This window comes from Myxocyprinus asiaticus, chromosome 5 (genome assembly GCF_019703515.2).
Source record: "Myxocyprinus asiaticus isolate MX2 ecotype Aquarium Trade chromosome 5, UBuf_Myxa_2, whole genome shotgun sequence".
Classification (NCBI taxonomy): domain Eukaryota; kingdom Metazoa; phylum Chordata; class Actinopteri; order Cypriniformes; family Catostomidae; genus Myxocyprinus; species Myxocyprinus asiaticus.
This window is the reverse complement of record NC_059348.1, coordinates 23,085,051-23,097,297: the sequence shown is the minus strand read 5'-3', so window position 1 is coordinate 23,097,297 and position 12,247 is coordinate 23,085,051. Positions and strand designations below refer to the sequence as shown.

Genomic DNA, 12,247 nt, shown 5'->3' with positions numbered 1-12,247 from the left:
CATTATCCTGACATGCGCGTTGAGGTGGAACTGAAAACATTAGCGCACCACTGTCATGATTCAACTTGTATGAAAGATTATTTTGAAAAGGGATCTAAGTTTCAGTGTCGAATAAAGTATGTATAAACTACCATATTCAGATTTTTGTAAAGGTTTACAGTTTGTAAAATATTAGTTTTTATTAGTTTTGTGTTACTGAATACAGCATTCAATGAAGAAGGTGTTAGGCTAAGTTAGAATACAACAGAGCAAACTTTATATATATATATATATATATATATTAAAAAAAGAAGTCCACATTGTGCGTTTTTTTTTTCTTTCTTTTCTTAAATACCTTTAAATTCATATGTCTATAAGTTGTTATAATTTGGTGACTCTGCAACAACAGTGACTGCAATAAACCAGCAGAAGTATCTGTGATTTAATAAAAATTATTAATTATAACTGTGATTATTCTGTGTATTCAATAAACAGTCCCAGACTATGGGACTAATAGCGTATTTCCCCTCATGAACATGAAATAAATGCTATTGTCTGTTATTTGATCACATGTTGCACTGTGGATAAGTAAATTTACCCCCCGTCCCCCCCAACCTATTTCAATCATTTTATTTAAGCATGTCTTCATTAATATGTTGTGTGACAGCATCCAGCTTTTAATGATCCATGGTGATGAGTTAACTTACTCTTTTCTGGCTAATGTTTAACAGTCTATTTCTATCCTCACTTTAGAGTCCTTTTCCTCAGTTAGACAGATAGGCAAAGTCCTTCCAAAATAGGCTTGTGGGTAAATGTTCCTTTTATTGAACACTAAAATGAATGTTTGCAGTGAAACTGCAATAAAAGAATGAAATATGCAACTACTTGAATCTCTAACAGCACATTATGAGTTTATGTTTCATTCTTTAAAAGGTTTAAATATTTTATTACTTATAACTAAATGCACTAAAACAAATATCAGAAGAACTTACCATGCTTAGTGATCAAAATGTAAGTGTGTAATAAGCAATATAATAAGCAATGTGTTTAACTGAATATAACTGTATCTGAATGTTCCCTTTGACAAATGTTTTGTTTTTATGAAATAATTCCTGTCACCCCAGTTTTTTAAAAATGTTGTGGTAACTGCTGACCTGTCTACTTGCATCATTGCCCATTAGAACTGTGCCTCTGCACACTACAAAATAAAAATGTATCATGAAAACAAAGTATTAATTAACATTTTATGCATTTTAAGTTGCAATTTCATATTATTGCATACATTTATAAGTGAACCACATGGATGGCATATTTGCCATTAGGTGTTAAGACTCAGAAACTGTAGATTGAATGAGTGTATTTTGTCCTGTGTCATTGGCAGATTTTGAAACTGTTAAAAATAACACCTCTTTGTGGAATAGTACTTAACAAACAAACTGTATTCCAACATAGTAGTCATTCATGCAAGACCACACAAAGTGCACTGACTGATCAAAAGCACATTTAACAAAACCATCTATTGCTACAAAAATGTAAACGGTTTAAAATTAACTTTGTCAACACTTATACCTTTTCTTCTTCTTCTTCTTGCTGTTTTACGGAGGTACGCAAACCCATTGGTGCATTACCGCTACCTATCTCCCATTTGGACCATCGACACTCTATTTACAAATAAAATACCTACACCACCCTATCTATCTTCACACCTAATTTCGTAACCTGTCGGGGCTGCAGCTTCAGCTGGTGCTGCGTGTTCATCTCCTCTAGCTTCCACATGCAGCCCCTAAAAATTTTTTTTTTAAAAATCCTTTCATCTTATATTCGATTAACTAGCCCAGAACTTTCCAGATATTTCATCACTATAGATCTTTTATTACTTCCTATTTATGGATTTAACACATTCTTTAACTCTTCTATTACACTCTTTCTTTCCACTCTATATTTCCTACACTGAACAATTACTTTCTCCACCAACTCACTGACTCCACACACTTCACAAAATCCTGTTGGATGTTTGCCTATTAAGTATAATGTACTGTTCAGCCCTGTATGACCCAACCTTAGTCTTTATATTATATTCTTTTCTCTCCTTCTCCCTCCTGATAACCTACCCTTTCCTACTTCTGGTTGAATTGAATACAAATGTCTGCCTTTTATTTCATTATCCCATTGCTGTTGCAATATGTTATTAATATTATTTTTGATTATTGATTTTAACTCTGATCTACTAATAGACAATTGGATATCCACTGTTTCCCTCTACAAAGGGGGAACAGACTTTGACACTAACCTAAAGGGAAACATAGGGGGAACAGAATTCAATGCTAACCTAAGGGGAAACGTAGGGGGAACAGACTTCGACACTAACCTAAGGGGAAACATAGGGGAAACAGACTTCGACAAAGGGGAAACATAGGTGGAACAGACTTCGACACTAACCTAAGGGGAAACATAGGTGGAACAGACTTCGACACTAACCTAAGTGGAAACAGAGGGGGAACATACTTCGACACTAACCTAAGGGGAAACATAGGGGGAACAGACTTTGACAAAGGGGAAACATAGGAGGAACAGACTTCGACACTAACCTAAGGGGAAACATAAGGGGAACAGACTTTGACAAAGGGGAAACATAGGTGGAACAGACTTCGACACTAACCTAAGTGGAAACAGAGGGGGAACATACTTCGACACTAACCTAAGGGGAAACATAGGGGGAACAGACTTTGACACTAACCTAAGGGGAAACATAGGGGGAACAGACTTTGACAAAGGGGAAACATAGGAGGAACAGACTTCGACACTAACCTAAGTGGAAACATAAGGGGAACAGACTTCGACACTAACCTAAGTGGAAACAGAGGGGGAACAGACTTTGACACTAACCTAAGGGGAAACATAGGGGAACAGACTTCGACAAAGGGGAAACAAAGGGGGAACAGACTTCGACACTAACCTAAGGGGAAACATGGGGGAACAGACTTCAACAAAGGGGAAACAAAGGGGGAACAGACTTCGACACTAACCTAAGGGGAAACATGGGGGAACAGACTTCAACAAAGGGGAAACATAGGGGGAACAGACTTCGACACTAACCTAAGCGGAAACAGAGGGAGAACAGACTTCGACACTAACCTAAGGGGAAACATAGGGGAAACAGACTTCGACAAAGGGGAAACATAGGTGGAACAGACTTCAACACTAACCTAAGGGGAAACATAGGGGAAACAGACTTTGACAAAGGGGAAACATAGACGGAACAGACTTCGACACTAACCTAAGGGGAAACATGGGGGAACAGACTTCAACAAAGGGGAAACATAGGAGGAACAGACTTCAACACTAACCTAAGGGGAAACATAGGGGAACAGACTTCGACACTAACCTAAGCAGAAACATAGGGGAAACAGACTTCGACAAAGGGGAAACATAGGTGGAACAGACTTCGACACTAACCTAAGGGGAAACATGGGGGAACAGACTTCAACAAAGGGGAAACATAGGAGGAACAGACTTCAACACTAACCTAAGGGGAAACATAGGGGAACAGACTTCGACACTAACCTAAGCAGAAACATAGGGGAAACAGACTTCGACAAAGGGGAAACATAGGTGGAACAGACTTCGACACTAACCTAAGGGGAAACATAGGGGAACAGACTTCGACACTAACCTAAGGGAAAACATGGGGGAACAGACTTCAACAAAGGGGAAACATAGGAGGAACAGACTTCGACACTAACCTAAGGGGAAACATAGGGGGAACAGACTTCAACACTAACCTAAGGGGAAACATTGGGGAAACATACTTCAACACTAACCTAAGGGGAAACATAGGGGGAACAGATTTCAGCACTAACCTAAGGGGAAACATACTTCAACAGTAACCTAAGGGGAAACATACTTCAACACTAACCTAAGGGGAAACATAGGGGAAACAGACTTCGACAAAGGGGAAACCTAGGTGGAACAGACTTCGACACTAACCTAAGCGGAAACAGAAGGAGAACAGACTTCGACACTAACCTAAGTGGAAACATAGGGGAAACATACTTCGACACTAACCTAAGGGGAAACATAGGGGAAACATACTTCGACACTAACCTAAGGGGAAACATAGGGGAAACAGACTTTGACACTAACCTAAGGGGAAACATAGGGGAAACAGACTTTGACAAAGGGGAAACATAGGTGGAACAGACTTCGACACAACACCTGCCTTTAGCATTTTCAAAATAAAAGTCTCAACTTGTGAATGGCAGACATCTTTTCATTCGCTGTTTTTTTTTTTTTTGTTTGTTTGTTTTTTTTTTTGTTTTTTTTGAGAGAGATATAGATTTTTATTAACATTACAAAACAGGGAACATTACAACACTGTAAGACACAAGTACTTAGATGAACACAAAAGTACTAAATAGAAACAAAACAAAATAAAAAGAGCAAGGATCAAGAAGCAAGATTTATGTCAGGATGGGGAAATGAATAAAAGACATTAGAGAAGAGACAAAACTGTACTCAAATAATAAATATACAGTACTTACATAGAGGAACATATAACTTAAGTCTTTTTATTTTGTTTCTTGAAGTATTTGAAACTCTGAAATGTATTCACATAATCACTTGAGAAAAAGATTAAAAGAGGGTTAACATTTTTTCCACAATTACATGAATGAAGATGATATTTACCCAACAAAAGGCTATATTAGCAAATACATGTGCAGGATGGAATCTATTTCTTCTTCCGCTCATCTTAACATAAATGCTGAAAGACACAAGCAGACAAGCGCTTGCGCAATGCTCATTCAAACAAGAGGGATCAGTAGAAATCATCACTTGCATTTTTGAAAAGGTTTTTGTATCCTGTAGGATTTTTTTGAGAAAGCAGCTGACCTCGTTGCAGATGTTCCTCTCTTTTCAATGTTATTTAATTTCTGTAAGCTGTAAAATGTGGAAAAATATGGAAATTTATTATTTGGGCCCTAATGTGTTGGAAAATAGCAATTAATTAATTTTCTGAGGTATCTTTATGCTCTTGACCTTTAAGAAGATGCATCGTCACTGTGAAAAATAAAATGAAAATGTAATAATATAGTTTTGACATATACTTTGCAGACATTTTGCATTGATCGTTAAAAAAATTTAATAATTCCTTTATTTAATACTGGCAGAAAAAAAAACTTAACAACTCAAGCAGAATGCATCTTTTGAAAATATTAACCTGTCGCACCGAGGATTTATCCTGAAATAAAAGTTCAGAAGATACTAATAATGGACCAAATTGTTACAAAATTGTCAACAATACAACAGAACTCTTAATACGTAATACTTCCAGGAAGTCCTCCAAGATGTGATTCACCAATCAGCGCGCAGCTTTCTGCCTGGCTGCCGTGGTAACAGCAAAAACTTGTTTTTTGAATTGACCAATCAGGAAAGCGCACTTCAGACATTTAAACTAGCGTTCATCCGTCAGTCATATTCAGCTAGTCTGAAGATTGTTGGCTTTGCTTGTGCACGTACGAAAAACTCACACAAATTGCATTAAATACAAGCGCTTAATCATCGGTGAAAGTTTTATTGAACATCGAAAAGAAGTTGTGGGATTTATGGTAAGATGGAATATAAGTGTTTATTGCGTACTTGTTTTAAATGCTAGTTTTGAGTAATTGAGATAAGCACTGTAGCTGCATATGTTTTTGATGCTCTTATTATTTATCCTTGTATTCCACTTGGGGAAACATGGTTATATTTTTATCTTATCCATTACATTGTCACTTCAAAAGCTGAATCATGGTAAGAAGTGTGCGCCGTGTGACCAGACTTATTTATTTTTCCAGAGTGTTTGCATCTAGAGTAACCATGTCCCAATTTGGGTTTGAGAATGACATTCACAACGTCTTAAGGCTAGATATGCCTATCACAAACGCCCCGATTGCAAGGTGGCAGAGGAAGGCCAGCACATCCAACTCTACAAACTCAAACTCCCTCTCCCTCTCGCCCAGCAAGAGTGCAAACAGATCAGTGAGCCTTTCTAAAACGCCTAGTAAAACACCAGGTACGAGTCCCGTTTTGATGTGCAGATCCTAGTCAATATGGAGCTGTTTAATTTGTTACATACTTGATGCATCTTCATGATCCCTACCAGGAAAGAGTGGCAAGACCCAAAACACACCATCTAAGGCAGGAGGAGATCGTTTTATTCCCACAAGAAATAACAAACAGTTGGATGTGGCAAGTTTTCTTATTTCCAAAGAGAATGAGCTGGTTGAAGAGAGCCCCTCAGCAGCAGTAAGAAGGCCTAACCATTTTTAGTTTTGCTGTTGAGATATGCGCATCAGATTTCCAAATAACAGTTTGTCATTTTTACTGATTTTGTGTCTCTGTCCTGACAGGCAAATCAGAAAGCTTGGTCTGTGACACTAAATGGTTATGACATTGAAGAAGCAAAGATCTTACATTTAGGAGGAAAACCACTTAATGCACCTGAGGGTATGGTATTAGCTTGTTGTTTTGACAAAATATTGTTAATGAAATATTGCACTGCCTTTGAACATTTATTCAAAACTTTTAAAGGGGTACTTCACCCCAAAATTCAAGTTCTTTTATTTACTCACCCTCATGACATTCCAGATGTGTATTATTGTTTCTTCTGCAGAACACAAATGCAGTAGTATAACAATAATAATACTACTAATAATAATAATGTTTATTATTATTATTACTAATTTATTTTTCAAGAATATCTCTGCACTGTCCATACGATGCAAGTGAATGGTGACTATTGAAGCTCAATAAGTCAAAGGCAGCATAAATGTAAGCCATAAGACTCATAAGAAATTCACATCTTCTGAAGTGATGCAATTGGATTTGGGTGAGAACAGACCAAAATATAACTTCTTTATCAGTATAAGTCTTGACATTAGCAGTCTCCTTTGGCGATTATGGTGTCAAGCTCAATTACACTTCCTAGCACCAACTAGTGCTCTGCATATGCGTCAAGCACTAGGATGTGTAATCAAGCTTGAAATCATGATCATGCCTGGAGACTGCGATGAGATGTACAATGGAAAAAGTTACGTTTTTGGTATTTTCTCAACCAAAATTGATTTGTTTCAGAAGACATTGATTAAACCTCTGGATTCTTATGGGTTACTTTTATGCTGCCTTTATGTGCTTTTTGGAGCTTAAAAGTTTTGGTCACCATTCACTTGCATTGAATAGACCTACAGAGCTGAGAGATTCTTCTAAAAATATTTGTTTGTGTTCTGCAGTTCTTTTAAGTCCGGTGTTATTTATGCTACTGCATTTATCAGCAGGAGTGCAAGAGTTTAATATACAATCCACTGTATCTTGCTAAAGGTAAAGTGTGTAATTTCTGCACTCCCAGTGTCTCCACACAGAATTGCAAAATTGACTGGTTTCACTAACACTTTCTCTGTCTGCCCATGGTCAAACGGTCTTAATTGTGCAAGTTAAGGTAACGTCCAGATCTATTTTGTCCTACAAATGGCATAGTTTTCTCTAAACTGAGAATTATATACTTTTATTTATGTGTATATTTAACTACACATGCCCTTCTGGTTGCTGTCCATCTAGGCAAGGCAAGTTTATTTATATAGCACATTTCATACACAATGGCAATTCAAAGTGCTTTACATAAAATTGATCAAGTAAATACAAGATATATGAATTAATTTTGAAAACAATTAAGAACAAGAAATAAGAATAAAACAAATTTAAAAGTGCACGTTTAAAAATGAAAAAAGAATACAGAAATAAAATTATGCAGTGCAATCATTAAATGCAGCACAGTGCTCCATGAATAATCTAGTAAGTAAATCTAGTAAGTGTTGTAAGCTAACAGAGTGCCATCTCAAACAGGTTATCAGAATAACTTGAAGGTTCTCTACAGCCAAGTGCCCACACCTGTCTCATCCAAGAAGAGCCGGTACATTTCCTCTGTTCCAGAGCGGATTTTAGATGCCCCTGATATCAGAAATGACTTTTGTAAGTTAATGGCTCTTCAAAAATACTGTCCATTTATAAAAAAAAAAAAAAAAAAAAGTACTTGTTGGATTTGTCCATTTAACATGGCAATTTTTCCTCAGATCTGAACTTGATAGATTGGGGAAGGCAAAACATGTTGGCAGTTGGCCTTACCAGCGACGTGTATTTGTGGGATGCTGCTGCGGGGGACATAGTTTTATTGAAGAAAATGGAGGATGAACATGGTTATATCTGCTCAGTCTCTTGGAGCAAAGATGGCAATTTCTTGGCCATTGGGACCAGTGATTGTAAAGTTGAGGTAATTGATCGATGGTGGATGCTTTTTCACTTCCTTGTGAACATTAGTGAGCCACCACCATGCTTCACAGTGGGGATGGTATTCTTTTCACTATAGGCCTTGTTGACCCCTCTCCAAACATAGTGCTTATGGTTTTGACCATAAAGTTCTATTTTGGTCTCGTCACTCCAAATTACAGTGTGCCAGAAGCTGTGAGGCGTGTCAAGGTGTTGTCGGGCATATTGTAACCGGGCTTTTTTGTGGCATTGGTGCAGTAAAGGCATCTTTCTGGCAACTCGACCATGCAGCTAATTTTTGTTCAAGTATCGTCATATTGTGCTCCTTGAAACAACCACACGTCTTTTTCTAGAACAGCCTGTATTTCTCTTGAGGTTACCTGTGGGTTTTTTTTTTTTTTTTTTTTTTTTTTTGTATCCCGAACAATTCTTCTGACAGTTGTGGCTGAAATCTTTCTTGGTCTACCTGACCTTGGCTTGGTATCAAGAGATCCCCGAATTTTCCACTTCTTAATAAGTGATCGAACAGTACTGACTGGCATTTTCAAGGCTTTGGATATCTTTTTATATCCTTTTCCATCTTTATAAAGTTCCATTACCTTGATACGCAGGTCTTTTGACAGTTCTTTTCTGCTCCCCATGGCTCAGTATCTAGCCTGCTCAGTGCATCCACGTGAGAGCTAACAAACTCATTGACTGTTTATACACAGACACTAATTGCAATTTAAAAAGCCACAAGTGTGGGAAATTAACCTTTAATTACCATTTAAACCTGTGTGTGTCACCTTGTGTGTCTATAATAAGGCCAAACATTCAAGGGTATGTAAACTTTTGATCAGGGCCATTTGGATTATTTCTGTTATCATTATGATTTAAAAAGGAGCCAGACATCTATGTGACAATAAATAGCTTCATATGATCACTATCCTTAAATAAAAGACAGTTTGTTTTTTTGCATGATCAGTCATATTTTCAAAATCAATGCCAAAATGCCAAAATTTCACAATTTCTGCCAGGGTATGCAAACTTGAGCACAACTGTATATAAGCAATATCACACTTGCAATTGTGCTGTATGGCCCTAAATCAGCACTGCTGTGATTTACCTACAGCACTCGGCCTACGGCCGAATCACAGCAGTGCTGATGTAGGGCCATAATCGCACTCTTGCGTTCTTGATATTGCTTAATTAGCACCAAAAATCCTTCAGTGAAATCATAGATTTGATGAGCTATTCAAGAGATTGGACCGATTGGCGCCGTGTTGAGTGATTTAAGTGAGATTGAGCACACATGTGTGATTGACAGACTGCGCGTGAGCGCACGTACCATGTATGAACACGTGTGCAGACAGACCACCGCTCTCATAACATCAGCCATTCTCTGATTGGTATTTGTTTTTTTTCCTCTTGCAGTCTAATTCCCACTCTAACATGATTCAGCAATGTAGAGAACTAGTGTAAATCCTCATGAAAATGAACACTATAATTCATACAAATTTGATAGGCTGCTGATTAATATATTTCTGATTATGATATTAGGCCGCAAAAGATCACTCGAGCTTGAGTAATGCTGTTCTACATAATGGCGATTGTGCGCACATTCCTGAGCGCTGCCGTTTTGAGATCATTGGAGCCTCTGAACAATCCCCTGTATTGGGACATTTTTAACTTGTGGAATTTATTATTTTTTGGCTGACTAGCACATTTCTGAAATTATATTGGTGACATCATTGCTCTTACATGATGCTGAATCTAGGCCGTTAGTTGTCAGCGCAACATGCTAATTACTGAGTGCAACTAACACGATGATCTTAATGCAAGTCAAAAAGACCACAACTAAAGTTTAACAAGTTCTCTCTGTGACTGCCGTCTTTCTTGTTTAAAGGGGTCATGAAACGAGGAATCAAATTTTCTTTGATCTTTTGACAAGAGAGGTAACTTTACTAAAACATCCTGTAAGTTTCAGAACTCTCTCACTGCAAAAAGAGCATTTGTTAAAACCAAGCTTCCAAAATGACTCGTTCTCCACATTGGGATGTCACACTGTGGTAAACAATTGTATCTGACCACCTCCACAATAACGCATCAATACCTACTTTTATATTATCACTTCTATAGCCCACCCAGCATTGGTGAGCAGTGAGTTGGCAAGGAGAGAGCCAATCAGAACAGTGGGTGTTTACTGTCAAGTCTTAAATGAGAAGCAGCAACAAAATTGAGCGTTTCTGACACAGGGGCAACATGGTGATGGAAAATAACGAATTTTATTTTTTTTTTTTTTAAACTTTTATAAGTGAACCTCAAGGAACATATTAGAAGAATAAAAAAGGCATGTCATTAACTCTTTATCATGTATGTTCATGCCTTTTTGTTTTGCAGTTGTGGGATGTGCAATACCAAAAACGTCTTCGCAGTATGGATGGCCATTCGGCAAGAGTTGGTTGCTTGAGTTGGAATGATCACATTTTGTCTAGGTAAGACCAGTATTACTTTGTACTCCACTGATAGTGTGCTTTTTCTTGGAAGAGATAAAGCCCTTTTATTCTGTTGGTTCCCCTTTTAGTGGCTCCAGATCTGGTTTGATTCATCAGCATGATGTTCGGGTAGCAGACCATCACATATTCACCTTCGGGGGACACACTCAGGAAGTCTGTGGCCTTACCTGGTCTCCAGATGGGAAGTATTTAGCTAGCGGTGGCAATGACAACATGGTGTACATTTGGCCAATGACAATGGGCACAGAGCATCAAGCTATCCATGCTCTCACTGAACACCAAGGAGCAGTCAAGGTGACTTGAATTTAGTTGGATCTTAACTGGCCAAGATTTTGAACATTTCTTCTACAACATGATTTTATTTTTTCCTCCCAAAAGGCTTTGGCATGGTGCCCATGGCAACCTAGCATCCTTGCGTCAGGAGGGGGCACCAGTGACCGTCATATTCGCATCTGGAATGTTAATAGTGGCTCCTGTATCAGTGCCTTACCTACTTGTTCACAGGTAACATTTATCTCTGCCTCTATAATGAAAACATACATGCACACAGAGTAATATAATTACCTCCTTTATCGCTTTCTTTCAGATATCATCTCTTGTGTTTGCTCCGAATTACAAAGAGTTGGTGTCAGGCCATGGTTTTGCTAATGACAGGGTTATCATCTGGAAATACCCCTCACTCACTAAAGTTGTGGAGCTTGAAGGTAAGTTTTATGATTTGCTGTACACTGGTTATTCTTGTCAATTGTTCAGGTGAAAATATCAACCACAGCAAATTGTATGATGATTGAAGAATTTAACAATGGTATTGTATTTCTCAGGACATGAAGACCGAGTTCTGAATTTGTCACTCAGTCCAGATGGTTCCACTGTGGCTTCTTTATCAGCTGATGAAACTATCAGACTTTGGAAGAGTTTCGAGAAGGATCCTGTCAAGAAACCCAAGACCACCAGCAGTATTATTCAGCAACATATTAGATAAATTATTTTCTTAAAAAAAAAAAAAAAAAAAAAAAGCAAAGATTGAGTGGGGAAATAACTGGAAAATCAATGTTAATGACTCACTTGGTTTTATTGTAATTTGGCTTGCCAAATTAAACTACAGAGGAACTCAGTTGGGTTGTTGGGTGCCCTCAGTCACATGTGACAAGCTACACTAACTTCTAATTGGCCATTAGATGCACCTTTTTATTTTTTGTTTTCAAGAGCTCAGTGCATTTTTTTTAAAGCTGAAAAATGTCTTGGTGGTTAAGTGGGGTTCCCAAAAGTACACCCACTTTGGAAGCTAAACCCCCAAAGGACTTTTTAAGTGACTTGTGAAATTGTTTTTCCTGCTCTGCTTATTTATCCCTGAAATGTATTAAATTATATACAAAAATGTAAATTTCAAATAAAGTTTTGAAAGGACATGATGGCTTCCTCTTGCTTTATAGGTACTTGTGCAATGTTTATGACCAGCTATCACAGGTAACAAT

The 12,247-nt window shown here is 37.7% G+C and overlaps 1 protein-coding gene across 1 annotated transcript; it reads left to right on the top strand.

The window, feature by feature from the left end:
• Positions 1 to 5,437: 5,437 nt before the first annotated feature.
• On the top strand, positions 5,438 to 12,174 carry LOC127441401 (cell division cycle protein 20 homolog). The gene is made up of 11 exons (XM_051698784.1): positions 5,438 to 5,585; positions 5,814 to 6,031; positions 6,122 to 6,264; positions 6,369 to 6,465; positions 7,858 to 7,983; positions 8,085 to 8,281; positions 10,657 to 10,751; positions 10,841 to 11,066; positions 11,151 to 11,276; positions 11,359 to 11,476; positions 11,594 to 12,174. Exons 2-11 carry the CDS (start codon positions 5,836 to 5,838, stop codon positions 11,752 to 11,754), a joined length of 1,485 nt encoding a protein of 494 aa, XP_051554744.1. The 5' UTR covers positions 5,438 to 5,585; positions 5,814 to 5,835; the 3' UTR covers positions 11,755 to 12,174.
• The last annotated feature ends 73 nt before the right edge of the window (positions 12,175 to 12,247 follow it).

What these genes read in the sequence shown, in the direction of transcription:
- LOC127441401 (XM_051698784.1), top strand. Translation starts at nt 5,836, where the DNA reads ATGTCCCAATTTGGGTTTGAGAATGACATTCACAACGTCTTAAGGCTA. An exon ending in AAGAGAGCCCCTCAGCAGCA is followed by an intron (nt 6,265 to 6,368) that starts GTAAGAAGGCCT and finishes CTGTCCTGACAG; the next exon opens with GCAAATCAGAAAGCTTGGTC. An exon ending in CCTTACCTACTTGTTCACAG is followed by an intron (nt 11,277 to 11,358) that starts GTAACATTTATC and finishes GCTTTCTTTCAG; the next exon opens with ATATCATCTCTTGTGTTTGC.